Source organism: Gossypium hirsutum, chromosome A11, assembly GCF_007990345.1.
Source record: "Gossypium hirsutum isolate 1008001.06 chromosome A11, Gossypium_hirsutum_v2.1, whole genome shotgun sequence".
Lineage (NCBI taxonomy): Eukaryota > Viridiplantae > Streptophyta > Magnoliopsida > Malvales > Malvaceae > Gossypium > Gossypium hirsutum.
Genome location: NC_053434.1, coordinates 113100985 through 113124730, shown reverse-complemented (window position 1 = coordinate 113124730; position 23746 = coordinate 113100985). Strand labels below are relative to the sequence as shown.

The following is a 23746-nucleotide window of genomic DNA, read 5'->3' as shown; positions in this document are numbered from 1 at the left end:
CCTGTTATCAGTGTCTTGCCATAATCCTAATATAAGGATTATTTGAAAAGTTTATATATGGTATAATCCTGCATGCACGGTTCACTACTCTCATAATATTTAATAATTCGTATTTATGCTAAGTGAGTTAAAATTTAGTAACCTAATCCTATTCTTTATTAATATATAATTGATACTAAAGGTCAAATGGCTAGCCTACACATTTGAGATGCTTAGCCCTAGCTAACATGCCTATTTGAATTTATTACAAGAGAAAACTACGTGTTGGAGCTGGGGATCATGACAGACTGAATAAAATTGTTTTACAGGTAGGAGTAAAATATAATTAATCAGAACAATAATCCAAACTAATCAATTTATTAATGAATAAAGATATAATAACTGAGAAGAAAAAGTAAAATCCTTAGCATATGATAAAATATAGAAATGTTAAACTAACAAAGCTATATAGCTAGTTTGTTCCTAAGTTTGCTGATGGTAGAACCAATATTCTTCAAAATGCATCTATTGGGCATGGATTTTGGAGAAGCTGGGATAGGATAAAAGTTGTTCAAGGATGTCACACTTTTGGTATAACGTGTAAGCAATAGATGCCCTTGGATGCAATGAAATGCCTTGTTTCCCTCTAGCTCAATCTTTGTCACTGCATTGGTTAATACATTGTAGTGAAACACCCCTAAGCCAGGCCAAACTAGTAACAATTCCTTGTTCTGAATACTCACAAGTTGTACTTTGCAATTATCTTGACCATGAGCTAGTCGAGAAATATAGTTATAGTTCTTAAAACATCGATTAAAATCGAGATGGTAGATCCAAGTCCAATGGCCGCCGATATAAACCCATACATTGACCATTTGTCCCAACAAACGCCAACATGTTAGCTGACCTTCCATCTCTAACAGATTCAACCTTTGATGGCAATGACTTGTTTTGCATTTGTAACTTGGATGAGACATTGTATGGAATTCTTCACTGTCCATGGAGAACATCACAATAGAATTCTCACATGTGGAGTTGGGAATTTCGGCAGTCATCCAATAAAGAGTGTTATTATTGAGTATCACCGGCGATGATCCGTATCGGGGACAATAAGGAAGGGTACGGAGGCCTCTCCATTTGGTAGAGCCTAAGGTGAGTATAGTATATTGGAAGGGGTTGCTTGTGCTATCTGTAGTATAATAATGGAGCAGCCTGTACTCTTGTGTTGATGAGTGATAAAAGAATCCACATAACCCGTCTCTCTCCTACCGATGCTTCATAGTTCTTAATTCTCCGGTTACGGGATTGCCGATGTAGAATTTAGATGAGACCTCAGGAGATTTAAACAAAATCAACCCATTGCAACAAGCGATGGGACGAACATCTTGATCCCTCATTTGATGCTCCCAACGTTGAACTAAAGATCTATTAATGACCCTTTTCATATAAACCGATGCCTTACCATCATCATCATGAGTAAAAAAGAAATCCAGTTTTTCTGTTTCATTATGATTAAGCCGATCACGATTTAGACGATGGAAAACAAAGAAAGTGGAAGGAGATGCTTGTTGGAGATGTGCTGGAGCAAAGTAAGGAGAGGAGATTAGAGCATTCCATCTCTTGCATACCCGACACCTCCACCACAACTGGCTGCAGGGAGCCGTCTTGGTATTTCAACAACCAAATCATCATGAAGATATTTAAAACCTCTGCGATTACCATTACCAACCCTATTCTTCTGAAGTTGAGACATAATTGAATATTTAAAACATCTGCCATCACCATTAAGTGAAAACATGATTGATGTTTTAAAAGGAAAAAAAAAAAGCACGTTTATACACTTATGCATGTGGGTTATCAATAATTTTGATATATGATGATATTTAAAATTATTTATAACTCCTCTGTAATTTTTAAATAAAAAGATAATCACATTTCACAATATTTGTTCTTAAAAAATATCTATAAAATTAATCATCTTTAAAATAAATCGATACCACTTGAATTTAAGATAAAAAGAGAAGGATAAAACTTCTTTCAAGGAGACAAATGCCAATGTGATTGTCACGGTCGGAGACCTCAAAAACCCGTAGATGACCCATTTGTCGCCACAAACACCAACATGTTAGCCCACCTTCCATCTCTAACAGCTTCATCTTTTGATGTCATCTTGTTCGTTCCATGAACCCATAAACGCCTCCTCTTGTTTGGCATGGGTAACTTGGATGAGGCAATGTACGAAACTCTTCACTGTCCATGGAGAATATCATAGGTACATAATAGAATTCTCACAGGATGATTTGTTTCCAGTAGTAACCATTCAATAAAGAGTGTTATTATGTAATATTACTGGTGATGAATCGTTTGGGACACGATGAGGAAGGACTCCAAGGCCGACCCATTCGGATTCCTTAGAGCCTACGGTGAATATGGTATATTCAAATAATAAGGGTGTGCAGCATGACCTATGATAATGCAGCAGTTTCTACTCTTGTGTAGACGAGTGAAAAAGAATCCACAAAATTTGTATCTCCCGTACTATTTCTTCATGGTTATTAACTCTCCAGTGACAGGATTGCCAATGTAGAATTCATGTGAATCAATACACAGGATTCAAACAAAACCAACCCATTGCAAGAATGAACCAAAAGAGCAGGCTGACCCTGGATTTGGTGTTTCCGACGTTCAATGAAAGATTCATTAAAAACCCTTTTCATCGCAAGTTTACTTGAACCTGAATCAGCATCTAGAGGAAAAAAGAAACCCACTTCTTTTACTTGATGTTTAGACCAAATAAGTAGTTTATAGAAAACAAAGGAAGTGGAAGGAGATTGTTGGAGATGTGATTGAAAAAAGTGAGGAGAGGAGATCAGAGCATTCCATCTCTTTTGCATACTCGTCGAGGCCCCCACAGCTGCTCCGCAGGGTGTTGCATTAGTATCTCTTCAACCAAATCATCAACAAGATATTCTTAACCTCTGCCTTTGCCATTACAATTACCAACCCTAATCTTATCAAGTATTAGAGTCATGAACATGGTTGATCTCTTAGAAAATAAATTAAAATATGAAGAAAACAATAAGAGCAACTGTTTCTAGCTAGGTTTTGTTTGTGTGATATGAGTAATGTTATCTAGAAGAAAGAGTTAAGCGTTATCCCCCCCCCCCCAAAAAAAAAAAGTAAGCGTATATAGGAAGTTAATATTACAAAATCTTCATATATTTAGTTTATGATTTTATGCTATAATTTTCTGATTTAATTTATTTTTTGTTGTTGGGGATTAGACTTATCATGCGTTAACTCATTTAATTGGGTTCGAAAGTTCACCTAAAAAGTAAGAGAAATAAGGTCTATTAGAAATGAATTAAGTCTCGTGTAAGGTTTTTTTTCTAGCTCGACCCGAATTTATAAAATAAAATAAAAATACTAGTGCTTTTTATTGTTTTTCCACAGTTTTGCTTCAATTTTACTATTATATTATTATTATTATTTTGTTGTTATCGTTTTTAAGTTTGCTACTGTTGTATTATTTAAGTATAAAGACTTTTTTTAGTTGGTTGGAAAATATTTATTTTAGTGTATTTGATGTATTATATTTTTTAAATTTATTTTTATATAAAAATAATACTTTTTTTAATATGGGTGGGGCAGGCTTAGGCAAAATTTTAGACCCATTATTTAGGTCGAGCTTAATAAATGGGCTTAAAATTTCGTTATAGTCCAGCCCAGCCCATGATCACCTATTGTATAATGATAAATCTTGAAATTTGATTCTTTATCAATTATAATGGTCTTTTTCTTTTATTTTATAAGTAAATAAATTTAAAAAAATGAACAAAATTGAAAATTTGACTGAAAAATCTAAGTTGATTAATTTAATTTTAGCAATAAAATGTTTAAATTTTATATAAAAATAGACTTTAATAAATGATATTGTACTCTTAAATTTTATTAAAAATACGATCTAAATCTTACTAATTAATATTAATATATTATAATTTTTAATTTGATTTTTTAAATGAAACATAATGTAAAACTCAAATATTATTATAAGTATATAACAATCATCTCTTTATAACATCTAAAATAAAATCTCAACTCTCCCATGTCTCTCCCAACAAATTTCTTTCGTTTTCCTTTCCAATCTAGTTTTCAATCACTTTTGTAATGGTTTTTATGGCAACTTAGATTTATTGGACACCACTGAGCGACAACTTATAAATAAATAATAGTTCGCTCTGTTCTCTTCGAAAACTATGGTACTTTTAGTTTTAGCATTTAGCTTCAATTTACTCTGTTTTCTTTAAAGGCTATACTGGTTATACTTTCAACCTACTCTGTTTCCTTTAAAAATTGTGGTGATTCTAATTTTTTTTCCTAGTTGTGTTCTATCATATATATATATATATGGGATGTAACAATGTAAATGTGTTTCAATATTTATTGAGAAATTTTATTAGATGACTTTATCAATAAAGCTATGTGAATCTGTGATGATAATTGAGAGATCAAGCTTTGAGATGAGGAGGGAGAAGAGGATTGGTCGTTTAACACCTCGTTTTTCATGCACCACTAATGTGGTAGGGTATCCTAGGGGCCTTTGGCAATGCTTAATTGGTTAATCATAGTTCATTGTGGCAGGCTAGGATATAATTATTAGTTGTTAATCAGAGAACTACACCTTTGGTTAGTTTTTGAACATTTTAGTATTGCAGTTATTGGCAGTTTGTCTTTCTCTTCTTCTTCTTTTTTATATTTATTTAGACAATGATATTTTGTGCAACAATTTGTAGTTACAAATTGGAAGCAGTTATTAAGGTAAAGCCATGTGATTGGAAGGAGTGGCTAAAGGAGTTGACAATCCTTTAAGCTCTGCGATAAAAAGAAGCAAAACATGGAACACAAGGTTTATTTACACAATTCAGTTTTCCTACGGCTATGCAGCCTAGCTCACTGAAAAATATTCACCATCTTCAACACTTAGAACAAGTGATCCTAAATCTATTAGACACTCGTGACAATTTCCTCACTTTTGCACGTTAAAGACTAATACTCCCACCATTAAATTGACCAATGCAATTTCAGCAAGTAAAATTACAAACACAAAAAGTTCCTCACCACAAAAATTAAGTGCTCAAACTCTTGTAAAATAATTTATACAAGTCTCTCAATTATATATAATATTTCGAGACTTGCTAACATAAAGAAGATCTATTACAATCCCTATAAAACAACATCAAGATAAGCTGAATATAATAGAATAATAGTAAATAAGGTAAACATGGACTCTTGACAGTTAAGAATGCAATGTTCCAATCCAATCTAATATCTATAATTTAATGTATTAAATAAGGGTGATCTGATTTGATCAAATCTTCTAGATATGTTTCCGCAAGTGGTATAATCTTTCTAAACAAGCTAGATATAATCCACATAATCAACATAGCCTATAATTTAGGTTCAATAAATTGTCAACTACACAAATATGAAAACAATCTCAATTATTGCAGTTAGTCACACCTATTCCTCGTTTCCATTTTTTTAAATAGCAGTGTTTACTCATTATCCATACTATGTGCTGTCGAAACTATTTTTATTTTGAAAAACAAAGGTCGACTTTAAAACGAAAATGGAGTCACCACCAATCCTTTTTGTTTAGGTGTGATCGGGTCACCTTGTGATCGATCATTTTAATAAAGCATTTTGGTTTATTAAAACAACATTTTTGGTCTACGAAAAACTAGAAACGGATTCGGGAGTCAGTTACGCGCGAGGAAGGATTAGCACCCTCGCAACGCCCAAAATTGGTACCGTATTAATCAATTAACGTCCTAATGTTGAAAATTTGAAAAAGATTTTAAAAATACAATTCCTTTAAAACGTTTGGATAACTTGAATTGGATATTGAGATTCTCTCGCTTAGAATGAATAAAATATCATATCCAGCACGATAGGACACAACATTTCAAACCCTCGATACAAGATCATCTTATAATTTCCAAAACTCATGCATTTGAAATTTCAAAAGGATATTTGGCTATCTGGTCAAACGGTAAGTCGAAACACAGCACGATTGGGCACGATTTTTCGAATTTCTAAACACAAAATATTGCCTCATTTTAATTTAAGAAAACATGGACGAAATTTCAAAAGGATATTCAGTTATTCGGTTGAACGAAAAATCGAAACCAGCACGGTAGGGTACGATTTCTCGAATTTCTAAACTCGAAATATTTCCTTATTTTGAGAGGTTTTTTAAAATGAGGATGATTATAAAAGCGACTTAAAGTATATAAAATAATTTTAAAAAAAATTAGTATCCATTCAAGATAAAATAATATATAAAACTCTTTAAAAGTAATATATAAACAATTCAAAATATATAATGTATAAAAAAATAGTTTGAAATATATAATATATGAAAATATTAAAGTGAATAATGTATAAAAATTTGAAATGAGCGTTATATAAAAAGTTAAAATAGATAATAACAAAAAAAAGTAAAAAAAATAGATAAATAAATAGAATGTTAATAACAAGAGTGAAAAACATATATAAGAAAAGTAATAATGAAAATAATATTAGTATATAAAAAGAAATATAATAATAGTAGAAATATAAATAGATAAATAATAATAGTATTAGAATAACAAAATAAATATAAACAGAAACATAAAAATAATAGCAATAATATATTAACCTAGTTAATTTTATAATAAAATAGCGAAAATAAAAAAGGATTAAATCGAACCTTAAAGTAAAATTCTGGGGCAGATCAAAAATAAATAAAAGAAAATGGACCAATTTGAACGTGTAAATAACAAGGAGGGACCAAAAGGGAAATAATCTCCACCCTCCAAAATACACAGCTTCATGGAAGACCAAAATGTAGTCAAAACAAATTTTTGGGCCAAAATTAAGAATAATGAAAACTTAATTGCAAAACAAATAAAAAAACAGAAGAGCTAAAAGCAATCGGACGAATTTAGAAAAAACAAAGAAATTGAAATGAAATGGACAAAATTCCCACGTAATTGAAAGAGAAAAGAAAATAATTCAATTCCAATGGAAATAGAAAAAAAGAGAATAATCCAATTCTAAATTGAAGTAGGAATACCAAAAGTCTTCCAAAAATAATTGCTTCCCTTTCAAAGAACAAAATACCATTATTTATATACATGGGGTTTACTAAAAATAGCCTAAATAATTTAATAATAAAATAAAATAAAATAAAAATCATATCTTCTTATTTTTAGCCTTTTACCAAGTCAACAAATTTCGATAATTTCTTAGCTTTCTCCATCTTTTTGATTTAGCCACAATTTAATGATTGTCTTTCAATTCGACCCTTTTTTAACTTGTTTTCAACCGATTGCATCCTTTGGCTTCGGTTATTATTTTTTGGGGGCCCAGGCCAAAATTTGCCTATTACATGTGCTAGTCAAACCGTTTGGTTGATGATAGAATATGAGATGATTCATGAGAAAATTTTTATAAAGTATATTTAATTTCATATATATATAATTAAAATAAGTTTAAGAATTGAGATCAAATTAATAAAATGTGTAAATATTAAACGCTAAAATTGTTATTATGCCAATAAAAAAGGTCACGTTAACATTTCATTACCAATTTAACAAAAGAGTGATCAAAGTGCCAAATTTAAAAACATTGATGATGAAAATGAAAATTTTTATAATTAGGTGATAAAGAAAAAAGCAACCTGTAATAGACCATTTTGGCTTGGGCCCAAATCAAAACCAAAACAAAGACAAGATCAAAATAGATATGAAGTCCAAAAATCTAAACAATCCATTACAAAACAATTTTCAAGCCCAAACCCTAAACCCAAATTAACCCTAGGCCCAAATTAACCCTAGCCCAACAAACAAAACACTTTTAGCCAAGAAAAAAACCCTAGGTCTCCCTTTGACTAGCGCCGCATGTTAGCAGCCACCTCGCGTGCCGCTCCCCATGTCTCTGATGCTTCTCTGACACCTGCGAGAGAATTAAATGAAATAGCAGAGAGGAGCATGCAAGCATCAATAGCAAAATGACAAAAAAAAATGGAAGTAAACAACCTTGTATTCCACAATCTTCTCTTTGTATTTTTTTACGCACGTTAGTAAATAAAAAAAAGCAGAATAGAAGCTTTGAAGGTTGATTTCGATCTTTACCTTGTTTATCTTGGCTTTCTTGTTTCTTTTTTATTTTATTTTTTAAACAAATCCACTTTAAATATAAAAAAGGCGAAAAATACAAGGAGAAAGAAGTGAAAAACTTACCTGAACCACCCCGTGGTCGCGCCGTCGGAGTTCTCCTCTCCGCCGTTGAAATCAAATCCAAAAAGGGGTGAAAGGGGCCTTCTTCTCTTGGTTTTTTTGGGCTGAAAAGGCGTAGCCTTCAAAAACGTTAAACGGGGCCGCTCCGACCACCGTCCACGACGGAAGAGCGACAGATCGGCGACTGCGCGAGGATGGGTTTGAAACCCTAGCAGAGAAAAAGAAAGGGGAAGGGGTTCTCTGAAATTAAAAAAAATGGCAGAAAAATGAAAAATTTTGTTTTAAATAGGAGGTATAAAACGGTGTCGTTTTGCGCCAAGGTCATTAGCGCCAAAAAGGCGCCGTTTAGGGGTGACCTGCGCGCGACCCGACCTACTCCAGGAGGTCCGCGCGTTTCTGTTAAATGGGTTATTTATGACCCTAGTCCCTCCTCTTTTTGGGTTGTTTTGATTTAGTCCTTTTTTATTTTTTATTTTTTAAATTGGACTACAAAATTTGTTGCGCGCTTCAAATTAGTCCTTGACCCACTGACTCGATGAAAATAGACACGTGTCCAGAGTTTGGGGGTTATTTTCCAAATTGGTCCTCTATAGTTTAAGCACGTTTCATTTTGGTCCCTAACAACCTTTTTTATTTATTTATAAATTAAACCCCGAATTTTAGTTCAATTTCAATCTCATCTTTAGCGCATTTAATTTATTTATTTTTCTTTTAAAAAAAAGGGGCTCTTTTATGATTATTTCTTTTAAGTTTCTTTCATATATTATTTTTTTAAACTATTATATATATTATCTTTTAAATTTTTATATATTATTTTTAAAAAATTGTTTTATATGTTTTTTTATATATATTGTTCATTTTAAACTGTTTTATTATTATTTATTTTAAGTTTTTTATATATTATTTTTTTGAAACTTTTATTTATTTATTTTGAATGACTTTTATAAATTATTCATTTTAAACTATTATTTATTTTAAATTGTTTTGTATATTATTTTGTTTCGTTTTCTTTTATTATTCATTGGAGTTAAAAATGATGTACATTGTGTGATGATTGCTATCATGTGTACTATAATTCTATTTATTCACATTTTCATATTATTATCATTCATTAATGTAACATTATATTCATAAATTGTTATTCGATGTTCTATATTATCATTTCATCTCATTTCATCACTTCAAAGGTCGCGTTTTTTTGTACCCATAATAGACCGTTTTATTCCAAATAAAATAAATGAACATCGTTTAAGTATTGTACTCGTTATTATTCAAAAAAGAAAAATTTTCAAAATAAGGAATATTTTATGTTTTGGGAGTTCAAGAAATCGTACTCTAACTTATGGGGTTTCGATTTTCTTATTAAACCTAAATAGCCAAATATCCTTTTAGATTTCAAATACATGAAGTTTCGAAAAATTGAAAGGCAAACTTGTTCTCGAATGTTCGAACGTCGCATCCTAACTTACGGGATGTGGCATTTTCGTTATCTCGGGATGAGTGGGCCTTTGATGTTCGTTTCAATTTAATTCAAGTTTTTAAAAAAAAACAAACATTAATAAAAATGGATCGTATTTTCAAAATTTCAACTTTCGACATTAAGACATTAAGTAATTAACTAGGTATCAATTTTGGGCGTATCGAGGGTGCTAATCCTTCCTCATGCGTAACTGACTCCAAACCCGTTTTTTGGATTTTGTAGACCAAAAATTATCGTTTTAGTAAATTTAAACCTTTATTAAGATGATTAAATTATGAGGTGATCCGATCATACCTAAATAAAAAGGATTGGTGGCGACTCCCATTTTCGTTTTTAAATAAAAGTCGACCCTTTTAAAAAAAAAAGTTTCGACACAACCAATATAGTCTACATAAAGAAATCAGACCAAATTAAAAATGAACTTCAAGGAAAAAAAAATCTGGCCATGGATCCACCTATTGATAGAAATGAAAAAGGTGAATATATCTAAGATGTCATTTTATTATAGGGACTTAATTAAATTAGTCCCTTATTATTTGGTCTCTATACTATTAAAAAGAATTAAACAATGTCAAATTGGAATAGAGATAACATTTACTATTTAACAGAGTTAATATATTTAATTTTTTTATGGTTTCTGTAAATGAAATATTTTATTTGGAATTAAATTGCAATTGAAAAAAAATTCAAGACATTTATTATACGGAAACGTTAAGGACTTATTTGATTCCTTTTAACAATATAAGGACTAAATTGATCCAAATCCTATAATATAGGGACATCCCAAATACTTTAACCAAATGTTAACATACGAAAATCACAAAATTTGTAGCCAAACACATCTGAAATTCTGTAGATGAAACAACACGGGTATTGTTTTAGTTTAGTAAAACAGTGGAGACTGAAACAATACTTAATTTCCTCAAAAAATATAAAAGGAAACAATAGTTAAATGTAATTAATTAGTGAGAAGACAAAATTAGCATTTCATTTTTGCTCCATTTTGAGTTAAAACACTTAATTTCTTTCTTAATTCATTAGATTTGTAGTAGTCAAGTTAAATGACAGCAAAACCTTTTCTAATCTTTTTATATGGAAATGGTTTTACTACCAACAGTGGATACACAACATAGTTTTTATTTTCCTTCTATATTTTTAACAATATTATTATAAGTTTTGATTATATCTACTCTTTTTTACACAATACTTAAAATTACCCATAGTTCTTCCCTATTTTCCAACTAATAAATAGGAGGACAGCGCATTTTAGCGCACTTGTACCCATATCCTCCTGCATTAGCAACAATGCCCATGCTAATCGAGTTAATACTCAGTACTAGCCCACGAGTTTGTCTCACTCGAAAAAATTAAATTGTTCAAAAAATAAAAGTATAAAGGCTAGTTATGAAGCATAGAAAAATTAAATTAAAATAGAGAAGGAAGGCAAATAGAGGGAGAAGCAGAAGAGAATGAAAACTAAAAATAAAAAACATTAAAAGAAAAAAAATTAAATTGCTCAAAATGAAAAAATATGGAGACCGATTGTATAAATTAACCTAAAATTTTTGTTTGAATTTACGATTTAATGTGTCGCATCCATAATTAACGGCTCAGTGATTAAAATTTTCCAACACGATAATATAAGTAACTAAAACGTAACATTTTTAAACATAAGTGACTAAAAAATTATAATATAATCTAAAAAAAATCGTAAATGAATTCGTGTTTAATATCTATACAATCATTATCTTAAAAATAATAATATTTAAAGTTAATACTTTACCGATTGAGCATTAATTCAATTAATATTATTACCATAAAAACAATTAAAAAAATGTGAGTTTAAGCATCCTTAAGTACTTTTTTCTTCGGACTTGGGTTTGAGAAAGAAATTACAGAAACATACATTATATAAAAGAAACTAATACCTTAATTCCTTCTCTAGTACTAGATGGAGGACAAAAACAATTATACAAAAAGTACAAACGTAATATCGATTGTTATTTTCACATATTAAATAAAAAAAAACATTGTGTTAATAATATTATATTTTGAATTGTTAAAATACAATATGTTTCCTATCAATAAATATTATAGATAAGGTATTGTTGTTATATGGTTAAATTTCGGTATTTTGTAATATTTAAAAAATGTGTTCCATGTTAACGATGATATATCATTAAATACCTTCATTTTAGATAATTTTAAAAAAGGTAATGAATTCTATATCATTAATTTTATAGTTGAGATATAACTGTTTATCGTTATATCGTTAAATAATTATTTTAGATATTGTTAAAAAAATAATGTGTTCCATAATGACAATACCGTTATATCGTTAAAAGTTATTATTCTAATTTATTGGAAAATTATGTGTTCCATGTCAACAATATTACAAATAAAACACGATCCAATTGGCAAAAACCAAGAACATTACCTTAAATTTACATAGCATCTTCTTCTTTTGTTATGCCATGTAAATGTAATTCATGAAAACAGAGCACCTTTGTTCGAGTAGCAGAGTGCTGATGTTGGAGCTTGGACATGGCTGATGACAAGTCACAAAAAAGGAATAAATAACTATGTTTTTGCCAATTGGATCTTAAGATGCACTCTAAATGTCATTTCACCACCAAGTTTCAACCAATCTTGGGCTACGAGGTTGAAGATGACGACCAATTACAGGTTTCTCTACCATAAGATGGACGTGCAATTCAAGCACTCAATCCAATCCTAAGAAACTGTATCGTAATGGAAGAAATCTTCCCTTATTGGGTGGATAATTTGTCACTTTTGTTAGGTTTTGATCAACCTAAGTTGCTTAATAGCCCCAAATGATTGGTCAGCACAAAATTTTATTTATTTTTAAAATAATTTTATATCTATTGTTTTTGACATAATGTTTAAAATTATTTATAGTCAAGAATAATGCGCTTCACCACACTTGAACTCACATTCTCATATATTAACAATAATATTCATATTAATCGAGATAAAACTCAATCAATATTATTACAAAAACTTAAGCATTGTCAACTTCTCTTTGGATTATACTATTTAATAACTATAAAATGAAGGACAACAATGGCTTAAATCATGATAATTTTGAGAGACGTGAAGTCTTACATATCTTGATAAATGTTTGATTAGATTTATATTCCCTTTAAACACTAAATAAAAATATCAAAATTATAACAAATTTTTATCTAATGTAATATAATAAATAAAATTTGATTTTGTATACATAATTATCATGAAAAAAATTGATATATTTTTTAAAGGTGTATAATCGAATAAAAATTAATTTTATGTGTTATTTTGTACCAAATAAATATTCATATATTATATTTTATATAAGAGAAAAGAGATTTAATTATGAAAATATCAATTAATATATATTTTTAACATTTTATTAATTTTATAAATTAATAAATTAATTTCCATTAATTAAAAAGTGACAGTAAAAATAAATAAATTTTTTTACATAATGGAAAATATTTAACTTTAAGAAAAGGAAAAAGGTTAATAATTTAGAAGGATTGGATCCAAAACTGAAAAACCAAACCAGAAAGCGGCAAGTAGATTCGCAAGAAAAAACGAGCATCCCATGGCAAAGCTCGTAATTCGAACAGAAATCCAGTGGTATTTAAAAAACTCGCTTAGAAAATATCTAGCTCAACATGGGTGACTTTTATTTCAGCCAAAATCTCTCTCTCGAAGTTTCTTTTCTCTATATCTCCTCTCCTTTCACAAATTTCACCCTAGATATTTTCTCTCTCTCCAAACGCCCCCAAAAAAATCAACAGCATAAGAAAGACCAGTGTTTTAGACTCTTTTTTAAATGTACATTTGATTTTCGTTTACCCGTTGGTTTTTGTTTCAAAGGTCGAAGAAAGCTATGAGATTTTTGTAGCTTTTTGTTCTTGAAGAGTGGCGGCAGGGAGAGAGGGAGGATTTTGGACGGCTTAGATGGATCGAGAAGGAGGATCCCACGGCGGATCTTGTTATTACTCCGTTCTTGGAATTCGTAAGGATGCCTCTTTCTCTGATATTCGCACTGCTTATCGAAAGCTCGCTATGGTGATCGAACTCTTCCCCTCCTTGTTCTTTTATTTTTTACTTTCATTGATTTAGAATACGGGAATCAAATTTAACTCTTCTCTTAATGTTTTCGTTTTTGGAAGAAATGGCATCCAGACAGATACGCCAGAAACCCAGGGATCGCCGGAGAAGCCAAACGTCGGTTTCAGCAAATCCAGGAAGCTTATTCCGGTAACAATTTCATATCACTACATAAGTCCCTCTCATTTATCGCCTTTGAATTATGTAAACCTTTTTATTCATGTAATCGGCCGTTAAATTTTCGCAGTCCTCTCCGACGAGAGCAAGCGATCAATGTATGACGCCGGCTTTTACGATCCCTTGGAAGAAGAAGACCAAGTGCGTAAAAATATCTCCTTTTTTTTTTCTTTTCAATAAAACGTTGTCGGACCTGTCGGTCTTTTACCTTGGGCTCCGTGAAATGATTGGCTTTAGAATATCAATTATTTTAACATTTCTTTATTAGTTCCCTATTTAAAACGTTTTTTACTGTTCCGTTTTCAATTTTAGTCCCTGAACTTTATGAAAATTTGCAATACAGGACTTCTGTGATTTTATGCAAGAGATGATGTCCATGATGAATAATGTGAAAGACGAGGTGGGCCCTTGGATTGATTACTTTTAGAAGGTTATATATGTAATTATGATCCAATTGACTGACCATTGATATTTTGTGTAGGGTGATAGTTTTGAGGATTTGCAAAGGATGTTTGCAGAAATGGTTGATGGCATCAGCTTCGACATAAACACCGATCCAACGGTGACGAAGACAGCACGCGTCACTCCATCAAAAGGCAATGCGGCTAAAAGGAACAGCTCTTGGTGTTGATGATGCGTGGTAGCTTTACCATCTAAACTCAATTTGTGTTTGATTAATCCCATGATTAGTAACTACAATTAGGGCTAATTTCTTTCATAATTATGGGAGAAAAACCAAGTGTTGCTTAGTTTTAGGAACCAATTTGGGAATCATGTGGAATCTCTTGAGCTTTTAATAGTTAAATAATAAATTTATGTTTTTTTTAAAAAATTAATTTGATTTTAGAAAAATGGGTTTGACACTTGGCATTGAGTTCTTGAAAAGTCGACGTGGAAGCTGAAGGACCATCCGACACTTGTTTCTCATGCACCAATTTGTTTATATCTAGGTGGTAAATCTGTAATATTGGATAATGTTTCATATGTGGGTTTTCTACCAAATATTATAAAAAAAATTATACATTAAAATGGGTTGTCAGCAAGATTAATTATTAAAATGGTATAAATTTTAGGTCGCGCTCACTTGATAGGCGTAACATAATTTTTTAATATTAATTTTTTTGTTTAAAAAAATTATTATTATATTATTATTTTTTTAAATATTTAAAATAATATATGAGTAAAAATACGGGTTTAATACGAGTAGGAAATACTCAAAAACAAGTCGTGCCTAAATTTTTTGTAATTTAGCTGACAATTTATTTCGATATATAATTTTTTTTATTTAAAAATTTTATTTAAAAAAACTCCTCTTACCTGGCCTCGTAAAAAATTTTAAATATCAATTTTTATAGTTTTAGCGAAGATTTAAATATAAATTTAAATATTTTTAAATTTAAAAAAATAAATATTTTATGAAAATGTGTAATACAAGGGTAATTCGGGAAAAAAGAAAAAAAGAGAGTAGGGGAGCTGACGTGATAGCTGTGCCTACCTGTCAGGCGCGATTACTTGACAGGCTCGATCTGTTTCGAGTATTTCCCACCTGTATAAAACTCATATTTTTACTCATATATTATTTTAAATATTTAAAAATATAATAATAATTATTTTAAACGAAAAGAATTTTAATATTAAAAAATTGTATTGAGCCTGTCAGGTAGGCGCGACCCTAAAATTTATACTATTTTCATAATTAATCTGACTGACAATCTATTTTTATGTATAAATTTTTTTTATAATATTAGGATAAAAAACCCTTCATATGTAATTTATTATTATTATTAGTTTTTCTTATATTTAAAATAAAACAAATAATTAAATGGGAACCATTTTTTAAAAAAAAATGGACTCTGTTTAATGTATCTTATCGTTTTGCCTTTTAATGAAAGCACATGCAAAGAATATATTCAATTTTGGCTTTTAATATTTGATTTTTTTTTTATTTTTTTTGGTTAAAAAGTGGTGATTATCTAAATCCGATAGCTTGTATGGGATGGATAAAAATTAAAGAAAAGATGAAAGTCGGTTGTCCTTTTTGCCAGTCATGAAAAGCGGTGACTAAAATTCGTTATCATTGTTCTTGACGAATTGGATTAGATTTGATAGATGATATCAATTAAATCGATTAATTATTAAATTTTTTTATTTATAATTAAATTAAAATTTTTAAATAACTTATTTAATCAAATCGGATACAGTAGAGAAGTCTGTGGAGTTGTCAGATAAAAAGAGATAGTTGGTCTCGACTCTCGTCTAGCCATATCTTTTTTTTTTTTTCATTATGAAAAGGAATTTAGGGTGTACTGCAATTTGCAATTGAAAATTTTGAGATGTTAGGTGAGGGTTGAATTTGGGTCTAGGTTTAAATATGTTTTCAACTTTATTTATTTTGAAATTCTAATTTAATTTTTATAATATTAAATTTCTGTTTTCTTTAATTTTAAAATTTTGGTCCTTTTATTTTTTGTAATTATAGAAAAGATTAATATATTTCTTTAGTATTTGAGTTTGATTTTAATAATCAATTTAATATTTAAAAATTTTTAATTGGACACTTGAAGTTTTTTGTATTCCAATTTGGTTTGATTTAGCTTTAACGTCAATTTCGTACTTTGAGTTTTTTTTTCCTAAATTAAGTACGTTTTTTAGAGTACATGCATCAAGTATTTATTAGGTTATATGATGCCATTTGATTTAGGCATCAAGTTGAATTAAGAAAATTTTTTTAGCTCTCAACATTTATAATTTTTGTCAATTTAGTCTTTTAATCTTTTAAAGTACGTAATAATTAGAAGTTTTTATGTTTTCAGTAAAATTCAAAAAAATATATGTTATTTACTTCTTGAATGGTAATGAGGTCACTTCAAAGTTTTGAGTTATTTATTTAAGGCTAATTTTTGCTATTGGACTCTAAACTTTGCATAAGTTGTGGATTTAGTACATGTACTTTAATTTGGTCATTTTTAATACTTGTACTTTTAGAATTTTAAAATTTTAGACCTAACCCAATGGTAATAGTTAAAGTTGTTTGGTTAAATTATGTCATTAACCCTATATCATGCATAAAGTTATAGATTTAATTCATGTTCACCAATTGGATCATTCTTAGTGGCTATTTTTAAAATTTTAACTGGCTTTTTGTGAGTAATATGTGAAAAAAAACAACAAACATAGCATTACACATGTGGTAATATATTTTACATATCAAGATTTAGGAAAAAAACATAACTTGACTTAATGAATTTAGTAGTTATCATTTGATTAGGACTAAAATTTGTAAATTCTAAAAGTACAGGGATTGAAATGACCAAATTGAAGTACATGCACTAAATCCACAACTTACATAAAGTACAGGGTCTAATAGAAGAATTTGACCTTTATTCAATCAATTTTAATGGGATTTAATATAATTTTTGAATTAAAGTTAAAAAAACTACTAAAGTAACAAGTCAAACTTTGGAGAAATCTTATTACCATTCAAAAAGTAAATAACACATTTTTTATTTTTTTATTTTGTAATTTACTGAACTTTTAAAAATATATATATATTTTTCATAATTTTTGAAAGTATAATTTTTAAATATTTTAGGATTTTTATTGAAAATTTAAAAAATTTATAATTTTTTATGTACATTTAAAAAGAAAGGACCTAATTGGATAAACTGTAAACATAAGAACTAGAAAAAAAATATTATCTTTTCTATAATTGTGAATTTGGATGAATGTATCAAGATTTTTAAATAAAAAAGTATAGGTGCTCAATGTCTTAAAATTAAAATATAAGGAATAAATTTTAAATTTCAAAAGAATATAGAGACATTTGGCATATTTAAACCAGTACATAATTATTTAAATTCGACTCCCTTTTTAATGCATTTACCCCATCAAACCAGGTCAGTTTGATGCATATAAGTATTTTTGTTGGAACGTTAATGCATAACTAATGGAATGCCTAGAGCATCTCCATTGTCCGATAAAATAATCTTGTCAGTATCAGTAGAAATGATCTTTCCTTCGTGATTAGCTATAGCCGAAACTCCTAAATCTAGAGCCACTTGACGTTCCAACCCAGTTCCAACAATGCACTTCTCGAAATGAGAAAGCGAAACTACTTGGCATTGCATATTAGAACTCAAATAAATGATTAACTCAATTTCATTTAAGTCTACCCATATAATTTTTATTTTTATAATATAATTATTTTTATTTAATATTTAATAATTATATACTGTTGAAAATTTTTTAGTAATTATATATATACTAAAATTCATATAACGACTTTGTAAGTAGACCTGTTCATGAGTTGGTTATTTGCCTAGATTCGAAGGTTTGCTTGAAAATTGGGAAGGTTTCGGGTAAAAATATTAGGTTTGAAAAATGGGATTGTACAAAAAAATTAAGTTCAAAAAATATGGGTCGGGCTCAGACCTTGAATGTATATTATGTAATTTAAAACACATTAAAAAAATAAACCTATACTAAATATATAATATTACTCTAATGCAAAGATTAAAATAATGTTAAGACGATTATATAAAAAATTCCAATAAATAAAGAACTTATAAAATTATTAAATATTAAAATAATATAATATAATATAAATATTTTTAAAAAAATTGAAAATAATACGGGCGGGCCTAAAATGGGATTGAGTTAGTTTTTTAACAAATATGAGTGGGTTAGAGCAAAATTTTAAGCCAATATTTCGGGTTGAGCCGGGCTTGCGCAAGCATAAAATATGTTAATATCATGCTTAGGCCCCGTCCGAACCCGACCCGACCTGACCCATGAATACTTCTATTTGTAAGTGCTAAAATAGTCTTTTTCAAAATAACAGTGCTTATGAAAATTAATTATATTGTAAAATAAAAGTAAATTAAAATTAGAAAAGTTATTTTTAAAATTAATTATTATTATTAGAGATAAAAGAAAAAGAATCTTAATTTGTTTTTTTATGATATTGAATCAAGTGAAATCAAATTTAATTATTCTATTTTAATCATGTTCGTTTTTTTTTAGACAATACTTAAAACTACTCATAACTCCTCTCTAACTCATAAATAAAAACGCACTCAAACCTACATTATCCTATATTGACAACAAAATTCATGCCAGTCGAGTTATGATTCAATCCACAACTTAATTACTCTATAATATAATAGATGTATTAATTGTTACAGATATTTTAAATATTTTTAAATTTAATTTTTTGAATTAATATTTTTCTCCAAAGTTAAAAAGAAAAAAAAGAAAAGGAATGGCCTAGATTTTTTGTATTCGTTGCGGTGCATGAAAGCAAGGTGCATATCAAAGGTCAACATAGCGTGTTAAATTTGATATTGTGATAGAGAGAATGAATCTGCGTTTTTATTGGGTTGGGGTGAATGAATCTGCGTTTTGAGTGGACCTAGACACAACCCACAACTTCCACTATATTATTCACCAACAATTAAATAATTAAGTTTTGTTATTAATTGTTACTTTAGTTTTTATTTTTTAGTAATTATATTTTTTCAATTTTGAATTTTGGATTTTGAAATTTTAACTTAATTATTAAATTTATTAAATTTCATAAATTTCAAAATATTGTACTACAAAAATATTATTAAATACTAAAAATCTTATCACATAATTTAATTACCATAATTTTGAATTGACTTATTTTAGTCTGTAATTTTTTTATTTTTATTGAATTTTTTCTTTTACTTTTAAATTGTATCTTTTGAATTAATAATGCTTAAATCTTTTAGAAAACCTTTCACTTAAATAAAACGAATTATAAATATATTATCTTAAAAAATAGACTTAAGGTAAAAAAAAAGTCTTTAGAAAAAAACAAAATAAAAATGAATTAAATCTTTTAAAAAACGTGCAACTTAAAATCTTTAATGACAAAAATAATCAACTAGATTTTTTTATTAGCGAAAATCGTTAAAGGTGCTAACATGACAGATGATAACTACCAAGAGATGTCACGTGACATGTTATGTGGAAGGATGCTGACATGACATGCCATGATAATAAAAAAAATTTAAATTTAAATTTTTTTAATGAATAATTGTTTAAGAAAAAAATTTCAAGTTTTAAAATTTTTAATGAATAATTGTTTTCATAAAATATAAAAATAATTAATAAAAATTACATCTAGAATAAACCATGACACATGGTTGTCTAGGTTCATTTGAATCGACAACCGTTTGTCTAAATTTTTTTAAATAATTTCAAAACTAAATTTATTTAAGAAATTATAAAAAATTAAAAATTAAAAATTGAAAATACATGTTTATATTTAATTTTTATTAATAATTTATATGTATATTTGAATATGTATTCAAATTGCTTTTAAAAGGAATTGTTTTAAAAATAGTAAATTAAAAATGATTAACCTATTAAAAATTATTTAAACATAATTGTTGCGGCTAATTAACGCTGCTGCAAAGAATTGGATCCTATGAGTGTGTATATACATACATACATACACATGACCACGTTATTCATGCATCGAATGTAGATTCGGTAATTTATGTACCAGTGTCATTTTTAATAATTATGATTAAATAAATTTTAATAGATTAATTATTCTTTTTTAGAATAATAGGTAGGTTAATTATTTTTTATAATAATAGGTTAATAATTTTTAATTTACTATTTTTAAAACATTATTTTTTAAAAGTTATTTGAATACATATTCAAATATATATATAAATTATTAAAAAATTAAATATATATAAAATATTGATTTGTTTTAAAATTTTTAATTTTTAGAATTGTTAAATAATTATTAATATTTTAATTTTAATTTTTTTAAAAGATTAGTTTTGAACTCATTTGAAACGAATAGGGACAAATGATTGTTCATAATGTAAGTTTTATTAAGGGTAAACTGCACTAATTATCCTTAAACTTTGTTTAAAATTATATTTCGGTCATTCAACTTTTAAAAATTACATAATAGTCACTAACATAATTAAGTTGTTATATTTTTGTCATTTGATTGATAATTTAAAATTGCACCAAAAGCCAAAAAGGTTAATAGTTAATTTAGTCCCTAAGCTATAGTTAAAAATCATTTTGGTATTTTTAAAATTTTCTTAAAAATAATAATTGTAAAAAAAATTAAAAGAAATGTAACATTAAATAAAACATTCATATAAAAAACCAATTGCAACAAGAAAAAAATCAAGAATTTTGCAACTAATTTTTCCACATCTAACTTTAAACTTTCAGAAAAAAATTAAATAACCATTCATTTTGATCATACTCGTTTTTTCATTTGCTTTGTTGTTTTACGCTCTCTTTATTATCATCTTTTTTTTTCTTTTTTTTACGCAGATCAACGTTGGTTTCGCTCTTCCCAAATCATTAAAAATAATATAAATGTTTTATTTATAGCTGAAAGTAAAATCTTGACTTGAAATTTGAGGGAAGAAATGATGGGTTTGGAGAAGAAAAAGAGCACTTTGTATTATAAATTTAAAAAATTTAAAATTCCAAAATTGAAAGTTGTTCAAAAATCCAATCAATCTAGTAACTGGAATTACAGAAAAGAAATGATGGATTTAGAAAAAAGAGAGTAGAATACTTTGTATTATAAACTAAAAGAAAAGATCTCAAATTTCAAAAAATTGAAATTTACCAAAGAACTTAAGAATATAATAGAACATTTTGCTCTTTTTTCTTGCCCTCTTCTTTCTTAATTTTTTCTCCTTTCTTTTTTTCATAATTATCAGGAAAATCTTGTAAATAGGCAATTGATGGTAGAAGTTTTTACGATTTTTAAGAATGAATGTGGTGTCATAAGCCTAGATTTTGTTTCTTGAAAACTCGAGCAACAACAATCTTTGAAATCCAAATCTTGCATTGGGATGTATTTTACCAGGGCTTTGAGATAAAAAATAAAACAAAATAAATTTTGCAAAGCAATTTCTAGGTAAAACAACATGAAGTTGCTTATGTGCTTGGAAGTGTTTAGCAACTTTGGAAAACAAATGGAATTTAGTTTGAAAATTTCAAAATTCTTTTACATAATAAAAATTTTCAATTAATGTTAGTTTATTTTTTAATTTTAATTTTAAGATTTTTTTATATTTATACATATTTAAATTTTTTAATATATTTTTAAAAAATTACAATTTTCAATTATTTTATAAATTTTGTAATAATTTTGAGCCTAAGATTTTTTTTACAATTATTGTTAAGAAAATTTAAAAAATATTAAAATGATTTTTATCAATAGCTCAAGGACCAAATTAGCTATTAAATCTTTGAATTAATTTTTTAATGGAAGTTAATAGTTGAATGACAAAAATGTAACAATTTGATAACGTTAGTGACTATTATGTAACTTTTAAAAGTTGAGTGACCGAAATATAATTTTAAATAAATTTAGGGACTATTGGTGTAACTTACCCTTTTATTAATTATTTTTTAAAATTATTTTTATATATTTCTTAATAATTTAATACTTATTTAGTACGAGGCAGCTTGTGCCGTCACAGATATTGCTTGTAGGACATCTGAAAACACGAAGATGATAATTGAGAACGAGGCTGTTCCAATATTCGTCAAGTTACTTGGTTCCCCAAGTCATAATGTTCATGAGCTAGAATGTCACATAAATTTAAGTTTTACTTAGCAAAAGCTGACATGGAATATTTTATAATCTTATGTATTTTTTTTTTGAAGTTCAGGTTGTTTGTGCATTGGGAAATGTTGCTGGTGATTCCCCTAAATGTCGTGATCTTGTCCTTGGCCATAGTGGTTTGCTTCCTTTGCTGGCCCAGTTGAATGAGCATGCTAAACTTTCTATGCTCAGGATTGCTACATGGACACTAAAAAGTTTTTGCTGGGGGACAAGCCTCAGCCTCTTTTTGATTAGGTTTGGCCCCACTTTCTCTTCATCTTTTTTTGGGGAACTGTTGTTTGTTTGACATAAAGTAGCAAGGTTTTTTCATGTTCAACACTATTGCTTTACAATGCACAATCATTTTCATTTATCTTTGAAATCTGATTAAGATAGTGAGTTGTTTGTCGAATCATGTATTAAACTATGCATTGTAAGGCACTTCCAACGTTTCTGACCAAAATAAATTCACTGGCTTTCATAGACACCCATCAACTTCGTTGATAATTCCTGCTCTTCGAATAGTTGAAAATATTGTTAGAGGAGATGATATGCAAACCCAAGTATTAGACACTTAGTTTTTCCCCCTTTTTTAATAACCTTACTATAGTAGGGATCTTTCTTTGCTTCTATGAATAACTAGTTTTCTCACCAAAACCACATTTACGGCCGCTCTTAGTTTCTAAAGTGGAGTGAAGATTGTTAAAAATGATCTTTTATCTACACAATGTATCATAAATCATCAAGCATTGCCATGGCTTTTAAACCTTAAACAATTTTTTTTTTGAAAATAGCATCAAGAAGAAAATTTATTAGACAATCTCAAATATCATAGCAGAAAATAAGGAGCAGATATAGGTAGCAGTTGGACTTGCATCTTTTTTTTGTTGTTTGTTTTTGGTCTTGATATTTCACCTGGTAATTTTATCAATTTCTAATCTAATGTTAATGTTTACATTGACTTGTACAATGAAACGATGTGTAATGGTATGAATTTTACAGTCATTGAAGCTAATATTATTGCTCCTTTGATTCATTTGCTTTAAAATGCTGAATATGATATTAAGAAAGAAGCTGCAT

At 28.3% G+C, this 23746-nt stretch overlaps 1 protein-coding gene and 1 pseudogene across 1 annotated transcript; both read left to right on the top strand.

Moving 5' to 3' along the window:
* The first annotated feature begins 13280 nt into the window (after positions 1–13280).
* Positions 13281–14872, top strand: LOC121209351 (chaperone protein DnaJ). Its single transcript, XM_041079912.1, has 5 exons — positions 13281–13821; positions 13926–14013; positions 14111–14181; positions 14384–14440; positions 14522–14872. The coding sequence occupies exons 1-5, from the start codon at positions 13711–13713 to the stop codon at positions 14669–14671; spliced, it is 477 nt and encodes a 158-aa protein (XP_040935846.1). The 5' UTR covers positions 13281–13710; the 3' UTR covers positions 14672–14872.
* Positions 14873–20890: 6018 nt separating this feature from the next.
* The window catches only part of LOC121210058 (importin subunit alpha-1b-like), a 47564-nt pseudogene continuing 44708 nt past the window's right edge, over positions 20891–23746 (top strand).